We start from the raw sequence: 13,710 nt of genomic DNA, 5'->3' as shown, positions 1-13,710 counted from the left end.
ATTTACATAAATCCAGATACATGGTGCTAAATGAAAATAGGTTCTGAACTTCTGATTAAAGTACACGTGAAGAATTGAAACATTTGGAGTATAGAACAACATGTCGGCGTATCCATGTTTCCAAAACTCCAACCTTCTGTTTAATGCAATGATATGCATTCTCTTGCATGTTTATTTTCTGAGTCCATGGAAGATAGCCCCAGGAATGCAGGAAACAGTTCCTTATCTTGTGCTTTGTTTATCAGTATACTAGGTTGCTGACTCAAAATGACAAGAATTGTGACCTGCAAGATGGCATTAAGCCATTAAGTGAATGGTATAAGAGTAAGACTTGGAATGGTTCAGTCTTTCAGAAGCCAGGTTAGAAGTATACTTGGATCTAGATCGGTGACTATTGCAGCTGCATTAAAATAGCTAGTACTAACATTTTTCTTGAACTTTTTCCAGTAGTTGTTGAAGGCATAGATGCATGGTATCTGACAGTATTGGGAAGATACCAAGATTTGTTTGGCTGAATCATGGTGCAGTCTGCACCACCGGGACTGCATGCCCAGTCAAGGGCTTGCTTTAAGACATCATCTGTTGTTTGTTCATCTGCTATGCGCCATTGCTTCTTCCAATTTCAGTCATCTGGTTGCATGGAAAGGAAAAATTGTTTCTCAAATGATTGCAATTATTTTTCTAGGAGGCTTTAATTCGTTTTCTGTTATTCTATCCTTCCTTTTCCATGTTCATATGTGATTTGCATCTACTTGAGAATTAAGACAAAACATTGGTAATATATTTGTGATGCATCAGTGTGGTTCTTTTCCAGAAAAAAAAACATTGTGGTTTTAGTGATCGTACTGCTTCTACCATATGCTCTAATAACAAAGTTAGAGTTGGATATATCTTGTTACCATACCACGAATATGGATAGGAAAGGGATAGTCTATTGAGGCTCAAATACTTAGGCTTGTTCTAGAATCTGGAATCAATGATTGTAACAACTTGATACTGTGATAGAAAAATCATGCTGTGATACTTTGTGCCGCAGATCTCAATGCATGGTAGACTAACCTCTCTGTTTTTTTTTTGTGGGTACATCTAGAATTCTGCATATCTTCTTAAACAGTTATAGTAAATCAGTATATATTGTTCCATATTTGCATGCATCTTCTATTACCTCATCTGATATCAAATTCGAGAAACATGTTTCATGTTTATATATTTTATTTTAGCATTTACCATCAGCTTTTAACTTTGGCGGTTTTCATGGTTGCTCAGATTTAACTTATCACATTTTCCAGATTGATAAGTCTTTCAAATTTTTCTATAAAAAACACAGCGTAATTATAGAGTATTGGGAAAAAGAGCAGATGATCCTTCTGGAAACAGAATCTAGCATTTATCCTCTTACCTTGCTGAGCCGAGGCTGCAAGGAAGTGGAGGATCAAGTAAAGGAGTAGTTCATCCTTGCTGCAGCATGCTTCTTTAGATCCCAACTCTTCACTCTGCCTGCATTTGGTGGTAAGGAAGTATGCATTCTACTTTCTTTCAACTATTATGTGCTAGCACTCAAATTCTTGTACAATATTGTATTTGGAACTGAATAATTCTACAAGTAGATAGTCCAACTTGTGTGATGTTCACATGTTGGCCAATAACCATGTTGTATAATAAAGGAAAATGACAGTTCCTTGCTTTCCTAAAAGTTAAAGGCCATCTATCTTTACTTCATGTACAAATATGAGAATCTCTTGTTCATTTGAATGAAGCATGTGATGCTGGTGCAATGCAATACAAAGCTACTCTGGAAATCACAATTGCATTATATCATCACTTTTAGTAATGATTTAAATTCAATTGAAGTTAACATCTTTTTTGTTTTTTTGAAGGATACTGATGAAACCAAAAGGTTAAATAGCACAAAGTTAATTGTTTGAATAATGCGTGCGCTGATGTTGCCTAGGTAGTATGGGTCATACGCATAGTGTGCATAAGGTCAGAGCATTTACAAAAAGGACAACTGGCAACGTTCAGATCCTGGTATATGTTATTATATGAAAGAAATTAATCAATTCTGGGTCTGCTTAGAGCTGATGTTATTCCTTTCTTACGATTTTTGTATTCAGATTCAGATGATTGTATGGTAACTTTATTTATCTCGCTTACCACTTTTCTCTCTCCATGTCAGCAAAGCAAGTTAAAGGTTGTTCCTTTCGTTATGATGCTCCCTTGACAAGGAAGGAATCTGATGCCTATCCACATGTTATCTGTTTCCACGCCACCTTCCGTATTGGAATGTGTGACATCTGACTGCAAAAAAGCATATTGTTCCATAGCAATATACATCTGAATTCTCCTTGCATGGTAAAGACAGCCTCTGTCTTTGCTTCCTCACCCTTATTCATCTATCTATCCTCCATCTCCTCCTAAGCATGGGTGACAAGATGATCGCGACAGTGTCACCTTCTAAGAGGGACCATACCAGAGATATTCTAGATATTGATTTGCAGGCCTCCAAGGATGTGGAGAACATTGTGTTCTACCAGGTTCCAGCAAACTTGGGATCAGGCTTGTCCATGGAAAGTGAGAGATCACTAAGAGTTCATGTCTGCACAGACAACAGTGAAGTCAACTTCCTGGACATTTTTCTTCATCACCTTGTGGAGTACAAAGAGAAGTACAGAAATTTGACGGACCTCCTATTCCATGATATAGAATGGCAGATTGAAGGTTTGCAACTTCTCTGTTCATTTTTAGGCCCTGGCTCGGGTGTGAAGCAGGTGGAATTCAAGAAGAATGTTTTCAGCAAAAAATCAGCATTTGCTATTGTTCCACTCTCTGAAATGCTTCACAAGAACAACACCATCAAAGCAGTTGTTTTCTCTGAATGTAGAATTGGATCCACTGGAGCCATGTTGCTTGCTTCAGCTTTGGCAAACAACAGAAGCATGGAGGAGTTCCAAATCTGGGAGGACTCCATAGGCTCCAAGGGGGCTGAGGCACTCTCCAAGATGATTGAGGTGAATTATATGCTGAGGAAGTTGATTATACTTGACAACAGTCCCATTACAGTGGCTCCACTTATCTCTGCTGTGCTGGCACGCAACCGCAGAGTGGAGGTTCACATATGGGGACACAGTCGTGGCACTAAAGGTGGCATGGACAGCTGTAAAATTGTTGAGTTCCTGCCAGAGACTGGGTGCATGAGGATCTACAACAACATTAACTCCACAGGGTTGCAACGAATTGCTTGTGCTCTGGCATGGAATACCACAGTGACGACACTAGACATGTCTAGTGTCCCGCTAAAGTCCAAATGGACCAAAGAGCTTAGAGGGGTCCTTGAACGGAACAGGAGCCTGAAAACTGTCAAGCTTAGCAAGTGTGCCCTTGGGGACAAAGCAGTGGTGTATATAGCTGCAGGGCTCTTCAAGAACAGCTATTTAGAGAGCTTGAGTTTGGATGGAAATAGATTTGGTGGACTAGGGTTGGAGCATTTGCTATGCCCTCTTAGCACCTTTTCTCCACTTCAGAGACAAGCCAATAACACATTGAAGGTTTTGAGTTTTGGAGGACAGCGAACGAATATAGGCAGGTATGGTGTAACTGCAATCTTGCAGATGTTGGAGACAAACCAGAGCCTAATTCAGTTGGCAATATGCAATGATGCAAGCTTGAAACCAAATGATGTGGTCAAAATTTTTACTAGTTTAGAAAGGAATGCCACTCTTCGAAGCTTTTCTTTGAGAGGCTGCAAGGGAGTTGAAGGGGACATAATCCTGCAGACCATTATGGCAACTTTAGAGGTTAATCCTTGGATTGAAGAAATTGACCTGCACGGAACTCCTTTGCACGTTGCTGGTAAAACCGACCAGATCTATGAGAAGCTCTGTCAGAACGGGGATCATGTTCTGCCAAATGATTTTCTCGATTTGCCACTGAGTGCTCCTACTTGCTGTCGAGTTTTTTTATGTGCCCAGGAATCAGCAGGTACCATCAGCATTGCCAATCCCTCATTATTGACTATAAGCAGAATTGAAGCAGCTAGATCGTTTAGTATTCTGTTATCATTCCTTTTCCTTTAATTTGGGGAATTGCTAATTAAATAATGTAAAATCTTATTTTTCCTAGTATCTTAATCACATTCACTTGTGGTACGAGCCTGCTATCTTAACTAGATCTTGTTAGCTGTTCACAAGATGATATAATGTCTATAGCTCACACACCAAAAAAAAGGTGATATTTTCAAGTTTCCATTGCAACTGTTAATACAATTTCTGTGTCCATGCAGGTAAAAGCACGCTACATAACTCCATAAATGAGTGCATGAACCCATTAAAGTCGCCTCATACGGATGTAACAAGTGCTTCGAAGACTCCGGTTGAGAAAATGGCGTGCTCCAACGAGAATAAAACTAATGCTTTCTTTGATGGTAACACAAAATTGACAATGTGTAGTCTTGGTGGGAATGAGGAGAGTTTTGCCTTGAATGATTTTATGTTTTTGGTGCATGGTGGTCCATGTTTTTTCGTGATTGTATCTAGCTTGGTTGTAAAGCCTCCTAATAGGCACCCCAAAAGCATAGATCAGACTGAATTGGAGCTGATATACTGGCTGAAGTTTTTGGTTTCAAATGCTAAGAGAGTTTCACCATTGTTTCTTCCCAATGTAACTATAGTTTTCACTCATTATGACAAGGTAGCTCATCTACCAGAAGGGCTAGAGCCAATTGCTGCACTTGTACAAAGGCTCAGAGAGGACTTCCATTCATATGCAGAGATTTACCCCACTGTTTTTGCTGTGGATGCAAGATCATTGGTTTCAGTAAGTAGACTCACTCATCACTTGCGGATGACAGCTAAGACAGTTCTCCAGCAAGTACCTCGAGTTTATGAAGTATGCAATGATTTGGTTAGAATTTTGCATGATTGGAGGTTGAAGAATAATAAAGCTGTCATCAAATGGTCTGAGTTTCGTGACATATGTCAGTTCAACGTTCCAGCGCTAAGATTGAGATCAAGGCGTGATAATGTGGATAAAGTGGACACAAGAAGACGTGCTGTTGCGAAATCACTGCATAACTTGGGTGAAATCATATTTTTTGAGGACCTTGGAGTGCTGATCATGGATTGTGACTGGTTCTGTCGAGATGTTCTCAGCCAATTAGTTACATTGAAATCAATCAAGACAGAAAGAAGTGGCTTTGTCCGCAAACAAGAGCTGGAGAGGATTCTAGAAGAGAAGCTGTCCAACCAGATTCAAGGGTCAAACTGGAGAGCTGGTGCTTCCTTTCAAGGCAGTGATGTCATAAATTTGCTGTTGAAACTCGAATTGTGTTATGAACAGGATCCTGGGAACCCAAACACGCTACTTCTAGTACCAGCTATTCTTGAGGGAAGCAAAGAAGGGACTCAACAGTGGCACTTAAACGTGCCAGAATGCAGATATGTAGGAAGGCGTCTTGAATGCAAAGATACACACATGTTTTTGACAAGTGATTTCTTTCCAAGGCTTCAGGTTAAAATTCTGTTTCTCTAACTTCTAGTATAGCTGCCAAAAGTGATATGCATGGTGTTTGGATGTGTACTGACAACACCAGAATTAGTTTCTATAAATGTTCTTTAGTTTCTGAAAGAATGCCTTTTTCCAGGTTCGTCTGCACAACAAAATCATGTGCCTGGGACAACAACAGGGTGCACTCTACAACTTGGAGAAAAACCTTATCTATACAGTGATCAATGGTGTCCATGTAAGAGTGGAGCTGGGAAAGAAAGACTCATCCATAGGTGTGCTTGCGTGCTCCTGCAAAAGTGTTACTGACATGGTCAGGATATTCCACAAGTTAATAATCCCTACCATACTAAACTTGTCTTCCAGTTTGATGTTTGAGGAAAGCATTATCAGATCGGACTGTGTGAAGTATCTCATACCACATAGGTTCCTCCAAACACAGCAGCTGCCTCTGAAAATAATAAAGCAAATTCTTTTGTCGTTGCCAGCAGAAAGCATGTATGAATATGAGCAAACATGGAGTGCAATTGAAAGCAATAAAAAGATCATTTTACGATCAGGATCAGACCATGCCAGAGATATGCTATCAGATGATGACTTCCATGAAGTTCTTCACCGAAGGTACTATGATCTACAGCACCTCGCATCTGAACTTGCTGTCACCCCAGACAATCATCAGCAACCCGAAATCATCCCTGAAACAGATTTGGTTGATCCTTCCATATTAGGCATTGCAAAAGGTGTTGAGATGGTTCTCCAAAGACTGAAGAGAGTGGAACAAGGAATAAGGGACCTCAAGGAGGAAATCGCAAGCTTGAGGTATTACGAGTATCACCTTGTGACTGAACTCCACAGGAAAATGGACTACGTGATGAATTACAATATCCAGTTGGAGGAAAGGAAAGTGCCTCAGATGTTCTATCTTGTAAGCGTGGACAACCGGTCCAAACAGCTGGTCACAAGAATACTGCCTGGGATGCGGTCCCTACGGGTGCACATGCTGTGTGAGTTCCGAAGAGAGATGCATGTAGTGGAAGACCAGCTCGGCTGTGACCTGATTCAAGTGGACAACCAGACGGTGAAATCCTTGCTGCCTTACATGAGCAAGTTCATGAAGCTGCTAACCTTCGCTCTCAAGATCGGCGCACATTTCATTGTCGGGATGGGGGAGATGATACCTGACCTGAGCAGGGAAGTCGTGCACCTGCTAGACTCCTCAGCCATGTATGGCACGGCTGCATCGGCCGCATCAGTGGGGGCTTTAGGTGCAGCAGCACTGTATGGAAGAGGGAGGAACAGCAGCAACCAAGGTGGCGCTAGCGACATGGGAGAGGATATGAAGACAGCCAGACAATGGCTTGTGGATTTCTTGAAAGGGCAGGGGATTTTGACAGGGATGGACATAGCACAGAGATTTGGCCTGTGGAGGGTTCGGTACAGAGATGATGGCCACATTGCATGGATCTGCAGGAAGCACATGGCCGCAAGGGAAGAGGAGATCTTCGAGCTGCCACTTTAAAACATCCAGAGCCCCAGTGGTTTCTGATTATTATTTTTTAATAGAAGCAATGTAAGGTCCTTATGCTTTCAGGTGTGTGCAATTCTGGGATGTACTAATGATGAATTGCGATGCCCCGAAACCAGGTATTCATAGAGCAACTTGCACATGTAATTGGCAACTTCACCAGATCATTTGCCTGTTTTTATCACCCTGTAACGTGTATGGTGCTTTTATATGCTATTTTATTTATGTGGAACTGTGGATCATGAATTCAGAACATGAAGTGAAAACGGTGCCATAGAAATTGTTGTATCTATACAGTAGAATTTCTCTCCTGTGTGTTCCTCCCCTGAATCCAGCGTACCACCGCTGCCAACTAAGCGCGCCTCTTCTGATGAAGAAACTGTTACATTCACGAGCGACAAGATCCACTGTTCTCAAATGAAGCAGGCGCTGCGTTACGCCGCCGCGCCCTTACATACACCGGTCACCACGTACTACGGTCAGCTTAGGACACATCTAGAACACCGGGCAGCCCTTGACGGCGATGCCCGGCGCGGTGGGGCAGGAGGCGAGCGGGCAGTGATCCACCTCCGTGCCCCACCACTTGAGCTCGTGGTGCGCGTTCTGCAGCGCGAAGAAGATGAGCACCCCCATGAAGGCGGTGCCGGCGTCGAGCGCCGCCGAGAGCACGTAGTTGTACTTCTGCCACCACCCCTTGCGGTACCGGAAGACGAAGTAGTTGAAGATGGTGCCGGTCACGAGCCAGGTGGCGATGTTGGTGGGCGTCGCCGGCGGCATCCCGGCGAACCCGTACGAGATGACGGGGATGTTGACGAGCGCGATCCACTTCTTCTCCGGGAACGCCCTGCTCAGCAGCCACACCGGCACCGGGAGCACGGCGCCGGCGAGGAACAGCCACACCAGGTTGCGGTACAGCCCGTGCCGGCCGAAGAGCCGCCCCGGGCCGATCAGGCCCCAGATCACCGACGCGTCGAACGTGACGCGGTACTTGGGGCACGTCCACGGGCTGTCCGGGTGCAGCGCCTCCACGTCGCAGATGTTCTCGATGTTGTCCAGCATCCACCACGCCACCGCCAGGTTCACCACGCCGGCGACCACCGTCCCGACCAGCTGCATGCGGCGGCGCATCGCAATTGCAATTGCATGTTTAATATAAATTATTAATTAGGATCGGTTTCATTCATGTAATCAATCAGTTCCATTCATGGATACCTGGGCGGTGTACATGCACCGTGGGGGGATCTTCATGTAGTGGCCGAGCTTGAGGTCGGCGAGGAACGAGAGCGCGTGCACGGTGCTGATCCGGCCGTAGATCTTGAAGAGCAGGTTGGCGATGGGCTTGCCGGGCAGCGCGTAGCCGATCATGAACTGCGCGATGATGTCGTACCCCGGTTGCTGCAAGGATTTCACGGCACATTCGTCAGACGGCGAGAGAGCGATCAGATCTCAGAGCAGAAGCAATGATGAGGTAGCGCGCGCTGCGTGCCTGGTTGGTGGTGGCCTGGATGACGCCGATGGGGAGCGTGACGACGAAGGCGAGCGCGAAGGCGAAGAGCATCCCCCACCACGGCAGCTGCACCTCCTCCTTCCAGACGAAGGACATGAGCAGCGACACCACCACGCTGCCCAGCAGCAGCACGAGGAACCACCACTGCGGTACCTGCTTGTACCTCTGCATCAGCTTCGCGTGCACGTCCAGCTTCACTGCGTTCATGGCCAACCTGCTCTGCCTCCACATGTCACTGCCGTGGAAGAGCAGGACGTGGACGATGGTGGAGGTGAAGCGCAGGAAGCCGGAGCCGATGGAGATGGCGAAGAGCGGGCTGAGGTAGAGCTTGCCGTAGCTGTCGTAGGCGGCGACGTTGAGGTCGAAGTCCTTGGTGAGCACCTTGGTGGTGTCGTACTTCTGCCCCGCCGCCGTGAACAGCTGGTTGGAGAAGATGGGGAACCTGCGGGCGTCGAACGTGTTGAACTGCCAGTAGCAGAGCGGCACGATGACGTAGATGAACATGACGAAGCCGACGGCCGTGTTGGCGATGGACGCCCACGGCGCCACCAGCGGGCTCCCGTGGTACGCCGAGATGCCCGCCCAGTCGAGCGTGAAGGCGCCGACGCCGAGGCCGTGGTACCCGGACCCGACCTGCTGCGCCGTGATGCTGTGCGGCCACACCCAGCACGCCCACGAGAAGAAGGTCAGGATCGGCAGCAGGTACCCCGGCAGCGCGTAGTAGGCGAAGCTCGCGAAGAAGACGATCAGGAAGAAGCGCATCCGCGACGGGCCCCGGGACTTCTCGTCCCCCGCCTCCTTCTCGTGCAGCGCCCTGCGTCATCGACCACCAGAGGCAGAGATCATTACTCAGGGTCAGCTACTAGCTGGGTGCTACTGCTGAATGCTAATCAAGGTAAATAACGAAGTGATTAGTTACCTGAAGAGTGAGACCTGGGCAAGATTAGAAGGCCACCACATCTCGGCAGGGTCGACCAGGTACCTCCTCAGCATACCGGCCCAGCCGTACCCCAGTATCTGCAGAGTGCAGACACCAAGTACAGATTGTTAGGATTTCACCAGTCAAAACGTCAGCAGGTCTGCACTGCACTACTGAATCAGCATCTCCTGTCATTCTAGTTTATCCAGATGGACGTATTAATCGAGGACTGATCATTAGTTAATCCAAAAGAACTAGAAATGAATGTGTGCTTTCGCTTTTACTACTTTAAGTGCTTATACTTAACAGAAACCATGTCTTTCAGCGAGATTTCTCCATAAAAAAATGTTCTACCAACTGGATTTTTTTTCATAAAAAATGTTTTCTCAACTAGTGCCAGCAATCAGACATGGATTCTGAAGTTGACCACTACGAAACGTATGAACAACGCATGTGCACAAACAAACAAAAACCTGCAATTATTTGTAGGCCATCCTAGTACATGCATGTATGGTCTCATGATGACATAGGCATGAGATTTTTCAGAATCCCTTTTTCGCTTTCTTCCCTGGGAGCTGGGGCCAGGACCATGATTGGTGGTGGCAAGGTAAGTAATTCCTACGCAAACAAGAACACAAACAGGATATTGATTGGTTTGCACATCTTGCCATCTACTTCAGCCGCACCTTTTGGCTCGATTCTTGATTAAGCGTGCCAGAGATAGGTCAAGCTGAAATGACAAAGAAGAAAGCAGCAAAGCATGTCTGATGCTTACTTGAGATTGAGAACCATATTATACAAGAATTTCGAAAGCAACGGAACTGAAGAACTAATTTGATTAGTTGTGTGCCTGATTAATTGAACTGCGTGTCAATCTTTGGCACAGATCAGTGTTCACATGCAGCGTTAGCAAGCTAAGGTGGGTGCCAGGCAAGTAGTACCTGTGTTGTGAGGACGATAAGCAGGGCGAGGACGAAGCTGAGCGTCTGCTTGTAGTAGGCCTTCATGACGGTGATGGCGCCGATGGAGTAGGCGTCGCCGCCGCCGTAGGAGACGCCGCAGTTGGCGAAGATGGTGATGATGACGTGCTCCTTGACGTTGAAGGGCCCCGGGTTGAGGTTGAAGCTGCCGAGCCGGCCCCCGAGGATCCTGACCTCGCGGTCGGGCAGCACGGCGGCCATGAAGCGGCCGGCGGGGAGCACGAGGATCTGGGCGAGGATCCCCGAGATGGTGAGCGGCTGCGTGCGGTACGTGAAGAAGGTGTTGAGGAAGATGAGGACGACGCAGGAGCCCAGCCCCAGCGTCCACGCCCGGAATGTCATCACCGGCAGCGACGGGTCGTCCGTCTCCGGCACCACCAGCGCCACCTCCTCCACCGGGCACCGCTCCCACTCCCCCTCCTCCCCCTGCTGCTTCCCCGCCCGCTCCCCCGCCGGCTTCCGCGACGCCATCGTCGTCCGCGCCCGGCCCCCTGCTCACCCCCTCTGCTCCACTAGCTCCCGAGTCCCCGCCAGCCGCCGGCCTCCGCAGCCGATGCCTCGCCGCTGCCCGCCAGCCTTGCCTTGAGAGATTCCGAGCTCTTGGATGGTAGCGCTCGACCCCTGCCCGCCCCCTATTTATATTCCGATCCCACTCCGTCCCGGTGCGCCTGCACTCTTCCTCCTCGTACGGGCCCGGTTCATTCCCGTGGAACTCCGGTGGCGAAGGCGAGGGCCGGGAGCGATCGCGGCCGTCCGCGGGCGGGATCGGGCGGCGTGGGGAGCGGCCACCTGGGCACCCGCGGGGCACGCGCCGGCTTCACCCCGGGCGCGCGGGGGCACGCGCGCGGCGCGCAGGGAGCACATGATTTTACTCTAATCGCGCGCGCCTCGCCGCTTTACCCGGCGATTGGCGAGACCAGACGCTCGTGCTCTGGTGGAAACTTTGCCACGCCGCGGTGGCCGCCGGCCCGCTGCCCTTTTGATCCCCTCGCTGCAATGTGCGCCTGGGAGCTGACCTGACTGACCCCGGCGCCTGTGCGTTTTGCAAGTCTTTGTCCAGCGATGTCTGTGCGGTTTTTCCTTGCAGAGGCAGGCAGGGCATTTGTACTGCCACGCACTAGCACTGCATGACAAGCATGAAAGGACATCAGTTCTTGTGCTCACTTTTGCGAGTTGGTTGTTAATTTCGATCCTCCCGTTCCAGACAATAAGATATCTGCTGAACATCTAGGATGACATCGAGCATCGACGGTCGAGTAGAAAATCGGGGGTGGAACCTTGGACCTTGGCCAAGAATCTGGTGCTGTCACGGTGTCGACTGCCCGACTGATTTGCTCATATATTCCCCGTCCGGCGCTTTGCTGAAAAAAGATAAGACTTCCCCCTGTCACGCACAAATTCGACATCCCCATCCGGACGACCGCTAAGACGATGATTCTGTACTCCAACGGTGGCACTGGCTTGGGGAATGGAAGAACTTGGCCGCTGAAAATGAGCAAGTTGCCACCAATGCGCCTGGGCATGGAGAGTCCTGCGGGACTCCTGCAGAGCCACAGGTGGGTAATGCGGGGGAAGGGGCGGGCATCAGGTTCTGCGGGCACGCATGGGTGGTGGCGCACTGGCGCCGGCGCCGGGCGGCGTGGGGCGACATGGGCTGCCGCAGTGCCGCGGAAGGGGCAGCGCGGGACGAGCGCGGCAGCGTGCCAGGCGCCAAACTGCGGAGACTGCCGTGCATGGCCGGCGGCCTGGAGCCCCCGCCCTCCGGAGGGCAGTACCGATCACTTTTGCCATGGGGAATTGGGGATCGATTAAAGGTTGGCAGCTTTTGTGGCGTTCTTGTCCGGTCACGTGGAGTGGAGCAGCATGTCGCAGTTCGCGCTGGGATGATGAAGCAGCTCGGAGCTTGGAGGTCAGCCGTCAACTTTCCGAATGCACAAGAACACGGATGAACTTTAGTGGATACAAGAATCCGTCGCCGCATCATGTGGCCAAAGCCGACTGTTTGTTCAGTTACAGTTGAACCGTTCACAGTCAGAACAAATACCGTTTGCTTTGGTTTATTGTTCATTTACGTGCAGTCTCTGAATCCATGGGGCGTACTGCATGACCCTTTTGGAGGTACATGGTTTGATACCATTCGATTTTGGGCCCAGCCGAGCATGGATGAACCAAGATGAGCACTAATGTTCTTGACGCTAGACTCAGTGGAAAGTGGGGGCGCGCACCTCACGGCTGGAGAACTGGCCCTAAATTAGCAAACCGGCCGAGGATGGCGAGTTGCCAATTTCTGCAAAGCATCATGCCGTCGGTTGAGTGTTGAGTGGAGTAGCGTACAGTGGAGCTGCCCCGGAGGCAAACAGGACCATCAGACGTGCCCGGGAACACGCCAGCCGCACACGTCTCGCCTCCACCATCATCGAGCTCTCGACCGCGAGGAGCGGCGGCATCGCTGGCCCGCTGAACCTGGCGGCACGAGTCAGAGCAGAGCTGGCCCCCTTTTCTCCAATCCAACAGTAGCTGAATGCCCGCCCGTGTACATGCCCGGCCAAAATGATCTCTCGCTTTCCGCTATGCCGCGCCCCTGTGCCAGTGCGCTCGCCGGAGAAAAAGCCGAAAGCGAAACGGAGCGGCCGATCGGCCAGTGGTAGGTTTGGCGATAGGCCCGTGGTGGCCATGGTGCGCGCGCACCCCTGCATATATAATGGCCGCGAGCGCGCCGTGTGCGAGCCGCGAGGCGCGCGCGCGCGCCACGCGCCCTGCCGCCGCGGCCCCGCGCGGCCGCGCCACCGCGGCGCCGACGAGGCGCCAGCCGGGACGGGACGGGACGCGCCGGTCTGTGCTCGAGCGGCCGCGGCCATGCTTGGAACGCAACGCGCGCGCCTCCAAGTGCCGGCTGCGACGCGCGCGATTAGTCAGTGGAGGGTGGTGAGAGCTTCTTGTGGTAGGCTTGCTCGTGAACGTGGTGGCGCCGCGTGCGTAGTCCAGCCCGGCCGGCGACGTGCAGTGGCATCGCGTACACGGCAGTACGCTCTCTAGTCCTGTGGCCTGTGGGTGGGTAGTGGGTGGTGGGTACAGGTGCTAGACGGCCTACCGGGGCATCTAGCGCCCTAGGTAGCTAGCCATGGGACCTCCTGCTTCTGCTCCACGCGTTGGGCCGGGACGGCGGGTGCTGCTGGTACTGTCAACTGTGGCTGCGGCACAGGCGGAGCAGCAGCAGCGTTGACGCCGGCGGGGCCGTGGGCGCTTTCGCGCCCTCGCTTTCTGCCTTTGTGCTGGGTCG

The 13,710-nt window shown here is 50.0% G+C and overlaps 2 protein-coding genes across 3 annotated transcripts; one reads left to right on the top strand and one right to left on the bottom strand.

The window, feature by feature from the left end:
* Positions 1 to 620: 620 nt before the first annotated feature.
* On the top strand, positions 621 to 7,290 carry LOC112876737 (protein TORNADO 1). 2 transcript variants are annotated; one of them, XM_025940908.1, is made up of 4 exons: positions 621 to 1,509; positions 2,177 to 3,978; positions 4,280 to 5,505; positions 5,639 to 7,290. In XM_025940908.1, exons 2-4 carry the CDS (start codon positions 2,421 to 2,423, stop codon positions 7,016 to 7,018), a joined length of 4,164 nt encoding a protein of 1,387 aa, XP_025796693.1. In that variant the 5' UTR covers positions 621 to 1,509; positions 2,177 to 2,420; the 3' UTR covers positions 7,019 to 7,290. The 2 variants fall into 2 exon arrangements, with proteins under 2 accessions (XP_025796693.1, XP_025796692.1); XM_025940907.1 differs by lacking the exon at positions 621 to 1,509 and adding an exon at positions 1,909 to 2,028 and having other exon boundaries at positions 2,182 to 3,978.
* LOC112876738 (oligopeptide transporter 3) lies at positions 7,280 to 11,253 on the bottom strand. The gene is made up of 5 exons (XM_025940909.1): positions 10,392 to 11,253; positions 9,451 to 9,548; positions 8,511 to 9,345; positions 8,237 to 8,419; positions 7,280 to 8,134 (listed from the first exon to the last, which is right to left on the bottom strand). The coding sequence occupies exons 1-5, from the start codon at positions 10,899 to 10,901 to the stop codon at positions 7,520 to 7,522; spliced, it is 2,241 nt and encodes a 746-aa protein (XP_025796694.1). The 5' UTR covers positions 10,902 to 11,253; the 3' UTR covers positions 7,280 to 7,519.
* Between the last annotated feature and the right edge of the window lie 2,457 nt (positions 11,254 to 13,710).

The sequence above is a fragment of the Panicum hallii genome, chromosome 9 (genome assembly GCF_002211085.1).
Source record: "Panicum hallii strain FIL2 chromosome 9, PHallii_v3.1, whole genome shotgun sequence".
Classification (NCBI taxonomy): domain Eukaryota; kingdom Viridiplantae; phylum Streptophyta; class Magnoliopsida; order Poales; family Poaceae; genus Panicum; species Panicum hallii.
Note: the sequence above shows the minus strand (reverse complement) of the source record. Positions and strands in the feature narration are given on the sequence as shown.